This window comes from Epinephelus lanceolatus, chromosome 7, assembly GCF_041903045.1.
Source record: "Epinephelus lanceolatus isolate andai-2023 chromosome 7, ASM4190304v1, whole genome shotgun sequence".
Classification (NCBI taxonomy): Eukaryota; Metazoa; Chordata; class Actinopteri; order Perciformes; family Serranidae; genus Epinephelus; species Epinephelus lanceolatus.
In genome coordinates, this window is record NC_135740.1 from 17,282,826 (window position 1) to 17,303,394 (window position 20,569).

At 39.1% G+C, this 20,569-nt stretch overlaps 1 protein-coding gene across 5 annotated transcripts; it reads right to left on the bottom strand.

The window, feature by feature from the left end:
• Positions 1–4,462: 4,462 nt before the first annotated feature.
• Positions 4,463–19,403, bottom strand: rnf44 (ring finger protein 44). Of its 5 annotated transcripts, none has more exons than XM_078169247.1 (11): positions 19,072–19,403; positions 14,218–14,410; positions 10,978–11,200; positions 10,687–10,806; positions 9,989–10,162; positions 9,714–9,875; positions 6,576–6,691; positions 6,187–6,274; positions 5,863–5,984; positions 5,675–5,774; positions 4,463–5,555 (listed from the first exon to the last, which is right to left on the bottom strand). In XM_078169247.1, the coding sequence occupies exons 2-11, from the start codon at positions 14,322–14,324 to the stop codon at positions 5,493–5,495; spliced, it is 1,275 nt and encodes a 424-aa protein (XP_078025373.1). In that variant the 5' UTR covers positions 14,325–14,410; positions 19,072–19,403; the 3' UTR covers positions 4,463–5,492. The 5 variants fall into 5 exon arrangements, with proteins under 5 accessions (XP_078025373.1, XP_033489155.1, XP_033489156.1 ...); XM_033633264.2 differs by having other exon boundaries at positions 10,639–10,806; XM_033633265.2 differs by lacking the exon at positions 19,072–19,403 and adding an exon at positions 16,745–17,165.
• Between the last annotated feature and the right edge of the window lie 1,166 nt (positions 19,404–20,569).

The window sequence follows — 20,569 nt, forward strand, 5'->3', positions numbered from 1 at the left end:
TGAAAGGTAAGGGAAACACTTAATATGCTATCTACAGAGATAGCACTGGCGATCTGAACCGGTCAGTGGCGAAAAAAAAAGCACTTTTAATGCACAAACTTATACGGGACGCATTTGCCCCTGTTACCGTTTTAGCTCATTGCACGGCTGCCAGCTGCATCTGCCTCCCTCAATACTGAACCAATTTTTTTTGTACCTATGAATCATACGCACACATACACATGGGGAAATAGGGCCCAGGTTGAAAAATACCGAAGTTATCCTTTAAGCTTGACTTTTTTTTCCCTTGACATTTTTTATGGCATTCTATACAATGACTTCATCATGACATTTTTATTACACTATAGTATTACATTATGACATTTTTATGACAATAATTCTTATAACCTTTTGTTTGGCATACTGTTCTGTGACTTTTTATGACAATTGTATGGCATATAATAATACTGGGATGTTTTATATTACGTTAAAAAACTACAACTTTTTTTTTTTCATTGATTACTATTAGCATACTACAGTATTAAATTACTTTTCAATGACATCCTTCATTTTGATTTTTTTTGTATGGCATATTTTAGCGGACATCTTTATGATATTTTTTATGACACACTTATGACATTTTATGGCCTTTTTTTACATTTTAATAGCACACTTTAATAGAACTTTCTAATCACATACTTTATCATGTTTTTATGGCATACTATATGATTTTTCTATACATACTTTAGTATTACATTTTTATTACATATGATTTTTATCTATTTTTATTACATGCTATATATATGACATATTTATAACATAATATTGATTATTTATCACTTTTTAAGACATCTTTATGGAATACTATACTGACCTCTTTATGAGATTATTTATGACATAATGTGACACATCTGATAGCTGAGTGGGATCAAATACTACCACTGGTATGGCAGAGTATACTACCATTTTTTAAACACACATTTTATGATATACTGTACTATGATATATTGTTTTACTGCATAGTATACTATGAATTTCTAATGTCAAACTATACTATGGCATAATATACTTTTAATTTTTAATTTCAAACTGTACTATAACATTTTTTAATAACACCATTCTATCACATTTATATGACATACAACCACTCCTGCAATCCTTCAGGATTTTTTAAAATTCATGACAGGCTGCGACATCATGACACTTTTATGGCATACAATACTATGACAGTTTTTAATGGTATTTCTTGTGATAAACTATAGGCTACTGTGACTTTCTTGTATTTTTCATGGCATTGATGATTGAAGATGTTATGATTATATAACTGTTCCTTGTCAAAGTCATTGTTATGAGGTCAAATGGCCAAAGCCCAAACCTTGAGGGCCGTGGTTATACTACTTTTATAGAGACTGAATTTCTCACAGAATTTGAGAGACAGCTGGAATCTCACACCAGCTGTTTACCAGTCTGGCGTAGACCCTGCTCATCTCAGTCACTTTGCTCCTACTTGCCTCCAAATAGTACTGTGATTACACCCCAGCACTGAGGGATCAGGGTCGTAATCATTTTTAAAACTGCATTTTAAACTTTCAACAGCTCAAGTCAGATAAGACGTTATATTGGTATACATCATACATTTATTAGTGAACAACCCTTTCAAATCAGCCACAACAATTAAAAAAAAAATATGATTGCACTACTTGGTAAAGCATAACTAGCAACTTTCATTTAAAAAAAGTACAAATCTTAAAAATTTCAAACAGTATACAGATGTATATATAATACACTAACTAGTTATGTTAAATGCTACAAACAATATGATTCCAATGGAATGAAAAATTATAACATTAATAAGAACCATTTCCTATATATAATATATATTAGTTGTTTTCTCCCCCCACCCTCCCCAATACAAACATGGAAAAAATGAGGTAACTGTAAATGTGCAAGTACCAAAGCAAAATATCTGCCTAACACAGAACACATGCCCCTGGCTCTGTTGGCGGGTGGGTAGTCTGGTGTTCAGGCAAGGACCCCTAGAGGCCAGGGAGAGTAAGAACAGTAAACCACTATCCCACCACAGCAAAAGTCATTGGTAAACAATAAATGGCATCTACGGAGCAATCAATCACAAATCCTAAATAAATTTTAGCTGCTTATTGGAACACATTTTTGCACCACACAAGCTGTGAGATTATTTAATAACTCTTAACAGAAAGACTACAAGACTCTATTCTCAGTTGTCATTAAAAGTTACCTCATTACCTAGGCCTTAATGGGAGGTTCTCTTTTTATTTCATAGGGTAGCTGGATATTGTCAATTAAATATTTACTCCAAAAATAAGAGTGCTAACATTAACATGAATTAAGGTATCTATATGTGAACAATACATTTTAAGATATTGATACACTGAGAGCAAGAGCCTGATAGGCAGGTACAGTACTACACTGAAATAAGTATGACAACACTTTATTCTTTTTTTAAATCCCTTAAACTATATTGATTTTCACTGACATTGTTTAGGGGTATTAGTATAACATGCTTTAAGAATACATGGGATCCATGACAAACTATTGCATTCACGCAAGTGAGTTTTCATACCTACAAAGCAGAACATCTAGCACCTTTTCACTATGGCTTTTGATAAACTACAGTAGTTTCAGAGCATGTCATTTTCAGTCGTTAGGGCAATAACAGTAACACAATGTATGTAAGAATTGCTGGATTCAAGACCAGTTTTTTTTCTCTATAAAATGAAGTTAGCGCAATAAAATCTTGTAGTCATTCAGTTCTATTACAAATGTGTGCAGTACAATGCATGGCAGTTATCAGCTGAGCGTTAAGATCCAAACCCCCAGAACCCAAAGCCAACTAGAGCTAAAAATCAGTTGGGATCTGGTTGACAAGCATGCATATTGTGCACCATTAAATAGGTCCCCACCAGATTTTGAGATATCCTCCACTATAACACACTTGTTTTACTTTTTTTTAAGTCATGCAAAACACCTCTGAAGAAGATTTGGGAGTGAATTAGGTAGGATAGTGTGCGCCACGGCACATTTAGAAATGGGATCACAACCGCTATGTTGAACATATGGTTTGAGTAAAAGAACAAAAGTCAAAAAGGTTTGAATAATACACTTGTAATGAGTTGCAGTGTACATTGCCTCTTTTCAGTGAATATTAATGACATATTTACTGATCTTTTTTTCTTGCATGCCTGTCTTTAAATGATGTAATATCTACTATTTCCGACAAAACAGAATATTATAATTGATTACATTAACTTATTTGTGGTCTGAGGAAAACGACCACACTAAATTCAGATATACCCTTTTCATGGCATCCTTTCCATTTGAAATGGACTGTTCTCCTTTCTTTTTATATACTGAGAGGCCCTGAGTGATTTTTTTTTTTTTTTTACTTACAATATATGCCAGCGAATAGATATGTACACATAGGTTAATTCTCAAAGCTGTGGGTTTAACTCATTAAATGGCTTCTTTTTTTTCTCTTGAAGGTGGCACACACATCAAAGACTCACATTCACTTAAGAAACAAAAGTAAAGAAAAAGGCAAGATCCCTTTACACATCAAAGCAAAGGTTAAAACTGCCTGTTAGTGCTTACTGGGGCAGTTAAGAGACAAGAGTGAATCCAAAGCAAAAGTCCATTTGTTGCTCTTTTCCCTCCCACCCCAAATATATCCTGTTGTTGTTTTTTTTAGTGTGAACACAAGCAGGGAACTAGAAGTCTAACAGTGTTCCTACACTACTAAACACTCCAGCTCTGTGTCATCTGAACCCCGTCCTGATCACTGTGATACACAGTTGGCGTTAACGTGGAGTGTCACCAGTGACTTCTACAAGGGTTTTCAACATTCTTCTGTCTTCAAACGTTTATCTAAAAGCATTCACACTGAAGCTATACATACAGTTGCTCTTTTACAACACCATTACCATAGCCTAAGACAATGACCTGACCAAGTAACCAGATTATAACACATACGTTACACAAACATGTTAGTGCTCCAACTGTTTCCTTCTATGTATTTTCTCTAGAAGATAAAACCAATAAATAAACCTTTTTTTTTTTTTTTAAAAACGGCATACTTTTAAAACAAGTGGAAAATGACAAAGTATTTTCAGGATTAGTAATAGGTTTGTGCTTGTCAAGGTCATAAGAAGGCAGATCTGAAATCTTGAACAGTAGGCTATATCTGTATATTGGATTTGGCTCACAAAGAAAGAAATAAAAAGCCCAGTCTTCCTAAAAAGGGGAAGAAAGTTCATTTAAAACTCGCCACTCACTGCACATATTGCTTTCTGCACAGGCCTCCAGAGCTCTATGGCATCATCAACATAGCCTTCAGACGAGGACTCCCATCTTTAAACGCAGTCAGGGTGGAACCACATGCTAGTCTTCCCTCATGGCGCTCTCTGAATAAGCAAGCAGTTCTTTTAGTATGCTTCTTTGTCTCTTCTTTTTCTTAAAATTCGATAATTTTGGTGGCAATGCTTGAATAAAATATTGCTAGTCTGAATCAACAGTTCATGCAAATCCTAGCATGCTGCCCTGTATCCAGTGGTTACACAATGCATTGGCTCTGTGAACAGGACAAACATACACACACAATATGCACGCACGCATACACACTTGCCAGAGGAACAATGCTGACGTGGAGGGTGGATGTAGCACTTGTGCAGTTATGCCAGATGACCTCAAAAAGATGCAGTCCATTAATCCATGACTGCTTTTGTACAGATCTGTGTTCCAGAGTGGATTATCTGGGGTAGAAGAAACCCCACGGTTGCATGTCCCGTCACTTGCAGTCCACAACCTCAGGCTTAACAGAATCTGCATTTAACCACAGCAAGTCACACTGTCACGATAGTATTGGCAAATCTAAAAACAAATAAGGGGTAAAACTGTTGAAATGATCAATACGTTATTGCAGAACATACATTATTAACAAGTCACTTTGCCCAACACCTACACAAACATGCATCTATGATGGTCAGGCGTCGCCTCCAAACACAGATACCCATGTTGAAGCATTCCTATTATTTCTCTGCTAATTGCACAAGGTGTCCAGCCCATCATCCTCCAGGCTCCAGACTCACCTCTTCCAATGCAGGACTCCCACTATTCATGAACACCACAACCAAATCCACTAAATAAAAATGTAAACAAAAGCAGCAAATAATGCATTGTAGGGGAAATCTTTGGAATCTGCAACGAGGGGGCAGAGAAAGAACTGGCTGGCGATCCCAGAACTCTGGCTATAGGCTGCGATAGGCAGTGGGTTTCATGAGACTTGGACAATGAAGCACAGCAGAGGTACAACAGGCTCCAGAAACAAATCCTGGATTGCTTATTATTTAGGGAGGGGCAGGAGTGGTGGGTTGGTAAGCTATATTTACTGGAGGACGCAGGTTAGGTGGCAGGTGTCCCCAGTTTTGGGACAGACTCTGGTGTGTGCAGCTTTCCAGTTCAGCACTCAGAGACAGTTCTCACTCCACCTCCCGGTGTACGTCCGAGGCATCAGCTCGGCAGATAGGACAAGTGCGATTGGTCTGGAAATTAAGCGGGAAAATGAATCATTACGTTGTTAAGCACAGCATAGCAACATACTCCCATTAAACTATGAGGATACTGTGAAATGGTTTAATTGTTGAAACTGGCATCAACTTACCTTTAACCATTTATCCACACACTTCGCGTGGAATTCATGGTTACAAGGTAATACCCGAAGTAGCTGCCTACACTCAAAGTCACTAAAGCACACAACACACCTGAGGGGAGGAAAGGAATATAGATAAATATAGATCCATATATATAAGTGGTTTCTTCTATAAAAGAAAAGGTAAGGAAAAGGCTTACAGCGTTTGTTCAGATAGATGATTCTCTGAGTTGAATCTGTAGGACGGAAGTTGCTCTATATCTGCTTTAGTGAGTCCACGTGGTTTCGCTTCACCCAACCTCTCCGCCAGATTCAGTAATGCCTACACAGACAGAGAGATGGGGAGGACAATGCTTTATGTGAAATATATTATCATTTACAGTGACTTACAATGGACTGAACACTTACGCTGAAACCAATGGAAACAATACGAGCTCAATCCCATTAGTGTATATTGTCTATTCAATGTGTGAAAAGAGACTGCAAGTGGACAAATTTGTTCTTCCATGAACCACCACACTAACCTCATAGTTCTCCATCTCCACATCATCCACATCCAGGTCTAGGCTGATGGCTGGGCCCACTGCTGTTGGAGGCACAGGAAGCATTGACCTGAGTAGGGAGAGAACAGAACTTTTTGAGCAAACATTAACATAGTCCCTGCAACTTAACTTTGATTGTGAGCAGCACCTGCTCTGCAAACACCAGCACTAAGTGCTAACTACAGCTAGTCATCCTTTCTGGCCTGCTTCTTCATTCCATTAAATTTTTTTTTTTTGAAAAGCACTGATACAAAAGCCAGAATACAGTGGATTATTAACTAAATCAATTAAAATTTTACATTTAAGTAAATAAATATATGATCATGACTGCTATACTTCATAAACAGGGTAACTGTGCTGCAGGTACTCACAGGAAGTAAGGGAGGAAGCCTGGGTAGTAAGATGGAGGGGGAGGAGGAGGTGGGAGAGGTTGCTGCAACCGATATCTCTGTCCACTCACTCGCCGGGGCAGCATGTGGGGATATGGCTGGGGAGAAATACAGAGATTTAGAGAATTATGTAACAGTGAGTGTAGAGTGAGTTTAATAATAATAACAATAATATTGATATAATTAATTATAATTATATATAATGATAATTACTTTATAACGATAGCTAGTTAAAGAAAAGTCTAACTGCATTGGAGGGACATTGTGAGGGCCACGAGGACAAACTGAAAATTCTTGTTGAGCAAAGCAAGTAAGAAATTAAAAAAATAATAATAAATACATTAAAAAAAAAAAAAAACAAAAAAAAAAAAAAAAACATCTATACACCTATAAACAGCAACAAAAGTTTTACAGTAATGTGACACTTCTTTTGGAATACAGAATATGCAACATGTGGTGGCTTTAGAGTTGTCGGAAGGCACCACTGACAGTAATTACTAATACTATTAAGTAAAGTAATTTTATGATTACTTCTTCAAAAAGAAATAACAAAAGCGTGTAAAATGCCTTGGCTAGTTAAGACAGTAGATCCCAAACTTTTTTTTTCTCACATTTGACAGAAGTTTTTATTAGCCAGAAACAAAAAATAGCTATGTTGACTTTTTACTGATGTAAACATTAGACTTTGCCTAAAGTATCAGACTGTTTAAACACAAGACCCATTTTATTGTTATTACTATGCTATGCAATTCTTTAAGTGAACTTGAAGGCAAGATAAGCTTCTTCATATTTTGGATTGAACTGATGCATTTGTGAGTATCACCAGCTTTTCTTTTCTTCACCGTAAAAGGTTTGTCCATTTTATACTCTAAGTGCCATGTACGTTTATACATATGTAAGAGTACCTGTTTCTTTACTGTTCAAAATTAATTAACTTCATACACCTTTTAAAGAGACATTTCAACCTAACATAGCAGGAGGAACTACACCATGATCAGTTAAACAATTAATGTAATGTAATACAGGAATTAATGTTATTAGACCTGTGAAAATGGTCTATTAAGTTTAGTGTTACTCATACTATTACCCTCTGCTTATAAGCACCCTATGGGTTAAAATAACACTCTTGTCCCCCAGCAACCATCTTTGTGTCTTTGAGCTAGATAGACAGGGGCAGACTGCTGCCGTGGAGCTCCTCTGTCATTTCAATGATGACAGGATTCAATGATGGAATACCAGAAAGCTAGAATTATTATTACATCACTTGTCTTTCAGTACTTTCCGGCAGTTTCTTATAATGATTCCTAATGATATGCTCAGTTAAATTAATGTGACTTAGACCGGGATAAGTAGCATAAAATAAAAGAATAGATTAACAGATTCAAACTGACAAAGTTAGTCAAGTCTTTGTTAAAGGGACATTGTGTAACATTTTCAGTTGTTTATTGGCAAAAATTGATGTCTGCATTCATAAATATGTCATCACTGGTGTACTATTACCTCCACCAATAATCTGACTTATTCTCGTAAAAGGAGAATTTCGGATTTGTTTGTACATTGTGCGGGTAAGTCGTCTGTGGGTTTCCATTACGTTTCGCCATCTTGAGAATACACCCGCCAGCAAGGGACATACAGCACCGCCTTCGGCGTTTTCGTTGAGAGCCAGGCCAGCACTGCGTGACTGAGGAGCCGAAGGAGAGGAGCAAGAGGCGCTTCGCTACTACCCTGGCAAATTTGAAACAAAGTCCCACTCTTTGAGCATAATGCAGGATCATGCATATGCAGCATCATGGGAGACGGAATCCTTGTCGCCAAGAAAGCGCAAAAGGGAATAGAAAAGGCAGCGTGACCGGCGAATTAAAAAAACGAAGGCCCACATCGGGGTAGCCTTTCCCAGGTAGAGAGCTGCTGAGGGAGAATGGTAATGCAATCACAGGCCAGCGCCGCTGTTGGCTGTTAGCCGCTGTTAGCGGCCAGTCGCTAACAGCCTCATCCCTCTCCTCGCATCACTGCGCCGCTGTTAGCTGTTAGCCGCTTTTAGCGCTGGCCTGTGATTGTATTACCTTTCTCCTTCAGCAGCTCTCTCCACCTGGGAAAGGCAACCCCAATGCTGACCCTTGTTTTTTTAATTCGCCGGTCACGCTGCCTTTTTGATTCCCTTTTGCACTTTCTTGGCGACGAGGATTCCATCTCCCGTGATGCTGCATAATACATGATCCTGCATTATGCTCAAAGAGTGGGACTTTGTTATGCGGCAGTAGTGCCGCTGGCCACTAACAGCTGTTAGCGGCGCAGTAATGCGAGGAGAGGGATGAGGTGTGTGAGGTTGAGCCACTTGTCAGTTGTCAAAGGACAAGACGTGATTGGTTTGTTTCAATTTACATCCGCCCTGACAGTCCTACGTTGTAAACACAGCCAGCATGGTGAGGAGGGGGTTTGTCAACTCGCGTTGCCTGTGTCTGTGTAGGAGCCTGAATGAATACTCCATGTAGTATCAGATGACATGGTTTCATCAGTGTTATCATAGCTTTTTGGTACACAGCGGCTACAGTTGTTGCAATACGTGTTTGAAACAGTGAGGCGCTAGAGTGCGCCATCTGTTTGAATACAATATATGATTTCAGCGTTAGATGGGAGAAATTCCTACACACTGTGGCTTTAAAACAACACTTGCCCATTATGAGACGATGAGCTTTGCTACAGGTGTGATGATGCTGACAAAAACTCCACAAAAAGGGATTAAACAGTCTCTTGCAAAGCGCGTGCACAATCCACTGTCCAAACAATCCCATTTCCACTTTGTAAATATCTCCCACAAACAGACTCAAAAACATTTTTAACTAACACTACCATTTAAGGGAGGAAAGAAAAAATAATTAGACTTTTAGCAACCAAATTTTAAACCCTTTAATACCCTCCAAGGCATTTTTAAGGAAATAAAGTTCAGTGCTATTGAAGACTTTCAAAGACCTGCAGATGCCCTATGTGCTGGACAACCTCCCGCTGTGAATGTGTCAGTCTGAAAAGGTAAGAAGCAGGTCATGCTAAAAATAAGTCATAAGTGCACTGTCAATCTCCCTGGAAAATAAGGGTCTGAACATGTCTCTGAGACTTTCTTACCACTCCAAAGGGAAGCTCCTGATGCAGAGGCTCTTGAGGAAGATACTGTAGGGGCAGAGAAGGAGGCAGCGCTGGTGGGTGATGAGAGGGAGGGTAGGAGAAGGTCCCTAATGGGTGCTGGTCCCCTCTTAGGTCAACTTCATTGTCTACCCTCTGTAGAGGCTGAGAAGAGAGAGATGTACAGACAAGGGTTGCAGTCAGACATATTTATTTCAATCAACAAACCAATGATTACATTCTACTATGAGAACATGTGTATGATGAGGACTACTCACCATGCGTGGGTGCTGAGGCTGTAAAGGGACAAACTGGCTCAAAGGAGTAAGGTGCGGCGGCTGGTGGGGGGGTACAGATGGGGTTGGGTGCAATACAAAATGTTCGCTGGAGATCAGCGGTGGAAAGGCTTGATAAGACACTGGCATATGCTGCATGGTACATGCCTGTATGAGCTGCAGAGAGGAAATAATACACACAAGAGTGGACATTAATTTATATGTTACTTATCTTTTTTTCATGTAATCATTTCAACAGTCAAACTCAACACTGTGAAGCAGCCTCTGCCTAACCAAAGTAAATGTGCTTCTTATAATGACAGTGAGGCAGTTACAATGAAAGCATGGTGTAAGCTTGTAGTGAACAGAAGCGATGCGTTACATAAAACCACAGCAATGACGGAACTGACACCACGCTATTTATCACACTGAGGTCGGTTTGTTTCTACAAATAAACCAAATTAACAACAGGATCATATTTCATGTTGCTTAACTGTTTCTAATAATTGCCCTAACATTAAGACGAAGCCACAAATCCTGCACAGTAACAGCAGCAGCTCATTTGTTAGTCATGAACAGTGACAGATTGCATGGCTGGTGTGGTGTGCTACATGGATGCCACTGACATTTGGGCTCTTCCTTTTCAAACTCACAGGAGGAGGAAGGCAGCAGAGCAGAGAGAGCTGTCCGCTGAACATTACCGAGCATGCTGGGAGCTGCTGAGTGTTGCACCCTGGAAGGGGCTGCCCGGTGTGGATGGGAAATCCATGGGTCGTCACCGTCGTAACAGTGTATGATATTGGAACGGATCCCTGGTGCATCTTGTAAGAGAAGAGACATGGAGTGACTTCTCATTACACCAATACAAAACACCCTGCGTGTTTCATATTAAAGCTGCACACTACCGAGGAATATGTTTGGTCAGACGAGACAGCAAGTCACGTTGAATAAATGTAACTTATTTACCCTTCAGGTCATTGTTGTTCGGTTACCTGGTCGTGTAGATCCACCATGATGGGGCTCTGCTGGGGCAGGTGAGCAGCAGGGTGAAGCATGCGTGGTGGTGTGCTGGTGTGGCTGTATTGTCTGGACTCATCTAAAGGAACCTGTTGGTGATGTTGGGAGAAAAGCAGGTGATGGAAGTTCTCATCCTGGACCAGAGAAGTGTGCAGTACAGGTCTGTCTCGTCTCCCCCACTGGCGTCTCACTGGTGGGCTGTAACATCACACAGAAAAATGATTGTCACAGATAGTTAAATACACTATCCAAATACACATAACTCTGTCGGGTAGATGGATCACATGCTATTTCCTTAAAATTAACTCTCAGTTGCATTTTTCTACACTGTGTGCACAATTATTAGGCAAGTTGTATTTATGAGGATTAATTTTATTATTGAACAACTACAGTGCTCTTGGTCAATCCAAAATGTTAATAAACCTCAAACTTGAATATTTAAGAAAGTAAAAGTGAGGTTTTGGCTTTCTTAGGAGAAAATCCATGTGTGCACAATTATTGGACAACTATTAGTGTGCAGAATTATTATGCAACTAAATGAAAAATGAAAATTTTCACATCTCACTTGTTTATTTTCATCTATTAAAGTGAGAATAATAAACAAACAACTCAAAATCTACAAACATACATTTCTGACATTTCAAAAAAAAAATTCAGTGACCAATATAGCCACCCTTCTTTTCAATAATGGTCATAAGCCTTCCATTCATGGAGTCTGTCAGTTTCTTGATCTGTTGACGATCAACTTTTTGTGCAGCAACAACCACAGCCTCCCAGACACTGTTCAGAGAGGTGTACTGTTTTCCTTCCCTGTAAATCTCCCGTTTAAGAAGGGCCCACAAGTTCTCAATAGGGTTTAGGTCAGGTGAGGAAGGGGGCCATGTCATTATTTTTTCATCTTTAAGGCCTTTACTGGCGAGCCACACAGTGGAGTATTTCGACGCATGCGATGGAGCATTGTCCTGCATAAAAATCATGGTCCTCTTGAAAGATGCAGACTTTTTCCTGTACCACTGCTTGAAGAAAGTGTCTTCTAAAAACTGGCAGTAGGTTTGGGAGTTCATTTTGAGTCCATCTTGAACCTGAAAAGGTCCAACTGCCTCATCTTTAATAATACCAGCCCATACCAGTACCCCACCTCCACCTTGCTGGCGTCTGAGTCGAAGTGGAGCTCTGTGCCCATTACTGATCCAGCCACGGGCCCATCCATCTGGTCCGTCAAGAGTCACTCTCATCTCATCAGTCCATAAAACCTTTGAAAAATCTGTCTTCAGGTATTTCTTGGCCCAGCCTTGACGTTTCAACTTATGTGTCTTGTTCAGTGGTGGTCGGGTTTCAGCCTTCCTTACCTTGGCCATGTCTCTGAGCACTGAACACCTTGTACTTCTGGGCACTCCAGGTAGGTTGCAGTTCTGGAATATCACAACACTGGAGGATAATGGGTTCCTGGTAGCTTTATGTTTGATTCTTCTCAAATCTTTTGCAGTTAATTTGCGTCTTTTTTTCTCAACACGTTTCTTGCGACACTGTTGACTATTTGCAACAAAACGTTTGATGGTTCTGTGATCACGCCCCAATATCTTGGCAATTTCAAGAGTACTGCATCCCTCTGAAAGACTTTTTACAATTTTTGTCCTTTCAGAGTCAGTTAAATCTCTTTTTTGGCCCATTTTGCCTGAGGAAGAGAAGCTGCCTAATAATTATGCACACCTTGATATAGGCTGTTGATCTCCTTAGGTCACACCCTCCCTCGTTAGACAAATACACATCACCTGATATGCTTAAATCCAATAAGCATTCAAGTTTATACAGCTTGGAGTTGGAGAATATGCACAAAAATGATGATATGGTCAAAATACTCACTTGCCTAATAATTGTGCACACAGTGTATGTGCACGACTGCTTTTCAACGTAGACCATTTACATGTTAAAATATTGTTTTCAAACTAGTGGCCATACAGTGCTAACACCACTAACTTATCAGACACAGTACTTGTTCAGTTCTAGTGTTTTTCCCTTTAGGTGTTATTAAAATGTATCAATAAAAATTACGGCTGAGTGATATGATGAAAATCAAATACTACAACATTATTTTGATAAATAACCATCTGTAATCTGGATATGATGACGATATAAAGGTGAAATAATTAATCTATATACTGTCAACCATTAAAATAATTGCCTCCTATATGATACTTGATTAATCAGTCTGAGTAATATTTTAGGAGGAAAAAAACTCTGATTCCAGCTTCTTAGATCTGAATATTTTCTTTACTCCTCTATGACAGTAAACTGAATATGGACAAAACAAGACATTTGAGGACATCATCCTTGGATTTGGGAAACACTTCGACATTTTTCACCATTTATTGTCTTTTTATAGACGAAACAATTCATCCATTGAGAAAACAATCAACAGATTAATCGACAATGAAAATAATCATTTGTTGCAGCCCTATTAACTGAGTGGGTAAAGGTAAATAATATAAATATCTTGAACAGTCTGGTAAATTTGGAAAATTACATCACTTTGTTATAATGCAGCATTTAAAACCAGGAAAAGACAACGCTCACAGCATTACAATATCCAAAATTTGAGACAATACCTAGTCTCATTTCACGGTATCGATATATTGCCTGGCCATAATAAAAAATCTGCCTACAAGATGTGATAATTATAGATATTTATATTACATGTATGTATGATCTAATAAAAAAAGTGGCATGTTTATTATAATTTTGGCATAATAGTAGTTGGTACATGTCATCAAATACTAACACACTTTTTTTCTCACAATGTAGCAGTTTTGTTTGTCCTTTGAAATCTTAAATATCTTGCGGTAAAACAAGCACGCCGCGCTTTCAAAATTTTGTTTAATGTATGTCAACATGTGGGCTTATGGTGCTTCAAAATCACTTTTACTTTAATGAGTCTGTGAGTGGTTTCACTGGATAGAGGGTGGAAAACATGTTGCATGTAACAATATACTGTTTATTTACTGTTAATTTACATTCAATAAAAAGAAAGGTGCAATTAAGTTTGTTTTTTTTATTTGCCTGAGGGTGAGGCAACATGAGTCACACACAAAGCTGACATTTGGTTGATGTTGAAACTATCCCACTCTAATTTTGAATACTTTGACATTAGATACAACAAAATAAACGTGTCTTTATAAGAAATATGTCTTGAGGAAAGATAAGGCAGAGTTTTGTACCTTCTCCTGAGATGCACTGGGGCGTTGCAGGGCTCTCCAAGGAACCTCCTTGGGTTTAAGGGGGCTGTTGGTGGCAGCCTATTTACTGCTATTTCCCATGGTCGCATTGGTGACGTCGTGCAGACGAGTCACGCTCTGGGAAAGGAAACTGTACAGTGGAGGCACTTGTATGTTGCCTCTGATTGTCTTAACCCTGCAAAAACACACCAAATGACAAAATCACAACCCTGCTTCAAATTCATATCCTTAATCTATCAACTGAGCACACACTCCGGCCATTACAGAAAGCCATGAGATAAAAAACATAATAATGACAGCTAGTTTCAGTCGCTTTAATAGGCATATACCAGCTATCAAGTAAAATGTAACAAGTAACACCCTATATCATCTGTTAACCCACACACCCCTGTGGGATTAGATATTATGCTGTAAAATGGAATTATATGACTATATGGTAATAAAAATAGGGGTTCAAATAATATCTCTGAGGACTAGGGATGCACCGAATATTCGGTAACCAAATACATTCGGCCGAATATTGCAAAAAAACACACATTCGGTATTCAGTGGAATAAGTTAAAAGCAAGGCCGAATAATAGTGGCGTGTTTTGATAACACAATCAAACAGCGTGCCGTGATGGGTGGAGTAAAATGTCGGCAGTGTGGCGATCCGTCTGTCACCGCACTTGCATTTGCGACTAAAAATAGTTCTGAGTGAGCAAAATAGGCTTAAATCATTCAGCACGCTGTGCAAGCAGCCTACAGATTTCAACCAGCAGCAGAAATGAAAGGCGAATCCCACCGGTTGTGGGTTGAACGGGGTTCACAGACACAGACAGTAATGTATTCCTGTCAATTACGGTGGCCGGCGGCTTACCGGCGACGTAGAAGTCGGCTCCAATAATATCCTCTTCTTGGCGTCATGACTGCCCAGAAGTACCTGAACAGCCGAGCCAGCCGAACACAGACCGTACGTGATGTGTCAGAGGAGAAACGAGCCGTTCACGGCCCACAAACCTCACCGCACTTTAGGGACCGTTCTTTACTTATGAAGGGACTTGTCAGGGGAGGAGGGTGGCTGGTTAATTCTTATTTTATTTATTTATTTATTTTATTTTGATCCCCCTATGTTCATCACTCATTGATGCTGTGTTTGAAGTATGAATAAGTCAATAAGTAATTTATTCCATTGAAATATCATTGATGTATTATAGAAAAGTGATTTATCTTTTTATAAATGACAAAAGGCACATCTGCCTCATTTTCACTGTGGTATCGTGATACTACTCAGAACCATGATATTTTCACTGGTATCATACAGTGGGATCCAATTTTGGTACCGTGACAACACAAACAACGATATTCGGTATTCGGCCAAGCGCTTAATATTATTTGGCTTCGGCCACAAATTTTCATTTCGGTGCATCCCTACTGAGGACCACTCACAGTGCCCAGACCAAATGTTGGTTACAACAAGCTAAATCTCAAACAAACCTATTCAAAGTTAACTACACTGTATCCCCAAAATGAATTGGGTAATAAGTAGGAATGATTTCAGAAAATGTTTGTGACTTTCTATTTTACCCAAGCACATGATGTGACGCAAACAGGCATGTTAGGGAACTGACACTTTTTAATACTAAAATTCATATTCACTTGCTTCAATATCCAAGTATCACTTTCAAATGCTATTTTAATAATGAACAACACATCTGAAAAACCTAATACATGTTTAAGGCACATAGACAGAGTTATTCAAAATTATATGACAAATACCAGTATAATGTCCTCTACAGGTGACTAATTAGACTGATCAAGATCTAGGTCATTTGTAACCACATTCATTTTATTTCTAATAAAGAAAGAAAGCCACTTCAGTTATACACAGTCCATAGTTTCGTTTTTAATCTAAGGATTTTACAAAGATTTTGTATGTGTTGGGTTTGAGCAAAATGCTTAAATATACTTAATAAATTAGTGTTAAAGTGGCAGTGTAATTAATGCGGTATATTCGGGGGCATAATAAATAGGGGTCGCTACAGCCTGCCTGAACAAAAACATGGAAAGCCATGTGCTCAAAAGACAAAGCAACAACAAAAGATGTGGAAGGCAAGCGGGACCGCTCGCTACCGTACAATTTCGAAGGCCAGTGCACCGTTACACCGTTTCTCACGAGTATTATGCAGAGCCCAGCACACACCACAGCTAAAATGACTAACATTGTCACTGTGGCAGCCGTTGGTTCCTCATTGTCAGGGCAAATTCGACGTCCCCTGTTGAAGGAGAGCAGCTAACTTTAGCCAAGCTAGGCTAACGCTTTGTCCCAGCCTAGCAGAGCTCAGCAGTTGCACATAACCGCCGTTTGCAAGCGTTTTTTTAGCTAGCACACTCATGCATGTTTAGCACATCTGTTAAATTATTACTGCTTATTCCACCCGTGTTACATGTGACACCCCAGACTGAGCCCAGCATTGTATGGACAGGCATTAGCTATGCGAGTTGGCCAACAACACAGACCACATCTTACTTTCTTAGCTAGTTTGCTTGCTCGGTGAGAAGGGGAGATGGCAGGTGTCTCAGCCTCCGAAATGTTGTGTCCCATCAAGTTCTCCTTGCGTGTAATCGCCTCTAACCGACAACCACCACCCGACAGAAACTAACGTTACCTGACTATCAATCGACTGTTGTTTCCTCCGACAGATTTTTTTGACAATGTCGGACGGAGCTGCTGTTAGCTTGCTAACGCTTGTCGGCTAACACACGCTTCCAACTGCTGCATAGAGAACCCGTTTACTCCAGAAACCGTGAACACCGGCCTGTCCGTTAACGGCAACGTTTACCGAAGCAGGGAATAAAACCGTTAAACGTTCGAAAAGACAACGTTAGCTGCCCAGCGACAGGAAACATTCCTTGGCGCGTGTACGTTCCTTGAAATGCATTGTTATGACGAAACCACGCCTCCTGTTCGGAGTGACCAATCAGCGCGCAGCAAATACAGACAGCAGACATCCAGACAGTCTTTGCTACAATGTATCAAAACAAGCAGTTCCTGTTGTTGCTGGATGCAAACAAACACAAAGCTCCATGAGAGGCTGCAGGGCCACCGAAACATTATTTAACTACATATCCCTGACCCTAACATTGAGCCTAATGACTGACCGGATAAATACTGTGACCTCCTTTCTTTTCTCCTTCCTTACTGCATCTTTCCACCTAAAGCACAGCCACTGCTATACACTGCTTTCTGGAATTACTGTCACTGATGACTCAAGCATTGTACTTGACTCACTTGTACTTTATTTCCATTTGATGCATGTTATAGATTAAACTATGCAGTATTTAAAGCAATTAACACTGAAGCTCCAGCTTGACCTATATACATTAAAGTACTGCTTACATATGAATGCATTAGTAGTGACATTCACTCTGCATAATGAGTACTTTTAATCAGTGTTGTAAACTAATGAAGTCATAATATTTAGTTGCTGTACTTAAGTATTTTTTGGGAGTATCTGCACTTTATTTGAGTTTATATATTTCTGGCATTTTTTACTTTTGCTCCACTAAATTTCCTAAATAAAATGTATACTTTTACTCCAATACATTCCCCTGATGTGAAGAAGATCTTGTTTTGTTTTGTTTTTTTTCAAGTGTAACCTACGCTTCATTTTTAAGACATGTTATGAAGACATACACGTCAAAATCATCAGAATTCTGACCACTTGCTTTTTCAATTACCAGCATTTACTTGTACATTTACTTTCAATACTTCATTTCATATCATAAAACTACTTTAGATACTAACAGTAAATATTTTTACTCAAGTCATATTCTAATAGGTGACTTTAACTCCCACCAAAGTCATTTTCTGGTGAGTTATCTGTACTTTTACTCAAGTGAGGCATTCAGGTACTTCATCCAACACTATTTTTACTTGAGATACTTTAAGTGTGGTTTGTTGCTCTACTGAAGTACACGCTTGAGTAAAACTCTGAAAGCAGGACACTGACTTGTGTATTATAATGTGTTTTTTTATAATGTAGTAAGCTATTTAATGATCTAATACTTGTTCCACCACTGACAGTCACTTTATGTAGGCCTACAGAATAATCAGAAAAGGTTTCCACAGGTAGAACTGTTTCAAATGAGGACTCTTGTGACACTTCAAGTACCAAACATAACAGATCCGTGTGTCAGTTTTGATCATAAGGAAAATCTCATTTTAATTTACTAGCTGTAGCCCACTGATAGCAAGTGTTTCCTTTGTAGAATACACTGCCTTTAGGTCTCAAACTCTACTGTGGCCCACAGTCTGTTTTGACTCACTGGAGGCCACGGTGTCCTACTGTACACTACCCAGGCGGTTATGTAATATTGCACTTGCATGATCGAGTGAGAAACACCCTTCATCAGCTCTGTACCAAATTTCCCAGCTACAGTTTTGTAGGTCAGCGAATGGAGCTGCAAAAGATGATGCACTTGAGGGTTACCAAGCTTTATTAGGCCTTATAAGCTACCTATCAGGCCCACTTTGTCCAATAAGAGTTAATAAATAATGTCTCCGTCTGTTCTGAATGCTCCACTGCAAAGCATTTGAGCCTGTGTGATCTTCTGAATGCATTCAGAAGTGTGCACCTAATAAAGAGCTGGGTGAGGAGAGTAGCAGCGGTATGCAACATAGACTAAATGTAAACATTACAACATCGCACTCGGTAGCAGCAAAACAAGGAGGGGCTGGAGGTTGAGCAGGATGACAGCCCTAATAACCCGTCTAACCATCTCCCGTAAACACGCGCCGATAATCCCCAAAATTCAACCGAGACAAAGCGACAACAAGAGGAGTAGTGTAGTTACCTGATTGTTAATATGCAAACATCTGATCAGTGATATTTCCCTTGTTATGTTCACATCTCGTTAGGCTAAGTGCGGCATCCTACGGTCAGCTGTTCCCGTGTGGAACATTCCGTGGATTTCACCACTGCTGTAAAAAAGGTGCTTAACATCAGAGTCTCGTATTATCCCCGCACTCTGTGTGCGTGTAATGCGGGTTTATGGCTTTGCAAGCCCCGAAATCACTTCCGTAGTCGCCACTTTTTGGTTTTGAAAATGATAAGCCAGCCCCACGGCTGCTTAGAGTTTCTGCAGTTCCCCGTTACACCCCCATTTCTGCGTATTTCCAGTGCAGAAAGCACAAGCCATGCTGCCATTTTTACCGTAATGGACAGAAAAAAGTGTGTCAGGCTGACTGGAAAGTTCAGGGTCGCCTGTGAAAAGCGGTCATTAGTATTCTGAGAGGAAAAAAACAAAACAGAGGGAAAAAGGTACAAGTAGTAAAAATACCAGTGTAAAATACTGCTTATGCAGCTTCTTCTTCTAAAACATGGGGAAAATGCAATGAGGTAAGAAATGTTCCATAAATTGCAAAAAAAAATGAATTGGTAAAATTATTTTTAAAAAGCTAGAGAAAAGCTATAGTTATAATTAGCATTAGCCTATTATATATTGTATAGTTTTTAAGATTGTTTTCCAGGTCCAGGTTTTCTTTTTTTTTCAAACCAATTTTACTGTTTTTAATTTTCTCTTTTTACCGATTTCTTGCTAATTTTTTTAGTCATTTCTTCTTTTGTTACTCATTGCCTTCTTCACGTGTTTGAAACAAACCAAGCCAGTTTGCTTAAATATAAAGGGTTAAATAAAGGTCATGCATGACAGATTTTAACTCAGAAAAATACAGAAACTATTACCAGCAACATCTAGCCTACTTTAAGTTTAAAAAAATAAAAGTACTCTTTATGTAGAATGGTCCCTTCCTGAGTGTAACATCATTGTATACTTTATTATTGGCTTATTATAATAATGTTTGATATAATCAGCCTTGTAATGTTGTAGGTAAAACCAGGTTTACCTACTTTATTGAGAAGCTTAACTCACAATCCAGAATGTTTTGTGTGTGGAATCCTAAAGGAGCTGTATACAATATTCAGAGCATTGTTATAGCAGAAAACAGCTATGACTCAGCTGCCAGACTTTTAACTAATCCCAAGAGACAAGACCATATAAATTCCACCCTTGCAATGCTACACTGGCTACCTTAAGTATGGGAATTATTTTAAACTTTTATTATTATTTTTACTCTTAAAACTCTACATGGTATTGCTCCAACATGTATTGTAGCAGCTGCCTGCTCTTCTCAGGTGGGACCCTCCTAACTGTTCCTACAGCCCACCTCAATACATAAATAAAGCGGCCATTTTCTGTCACAGCCCCACAGCTGTGGAGCTCCTTGCCTGTGCAAACTCAGTGTCTTCATTTAAAACACTCCTCAAAACATACTTTTACTTTATTTTATTAT

What these genes read in the sequence shown, in the direction of transcription:
- rnf44 (XM_033633264.2), bottom strand. Translation starts at nt 14,324, where the DNA reads ATGCGACCATGGGAAATAGCAGTAAATAGGCTGCCACCAACAGCCCCC. An exon ending in TGGTGGATCTACACGACCAG is followed by an intron (nt 10,807 to 10,977) that starts GTAACCGAACAA and finishes TTCTCTTACAAG; the next exon opens with ATGCACCAGGGATCCGTTCC. An exon ending in GGCTTCCTCCCTTACTTCCT is followed by an intron (nt 6,275 to 6,575) that starts GTGAGTACCTGC and finishes CTCCCTACTCAG; the next exon opens with GTCAATGCTTCCTGTGCCTC.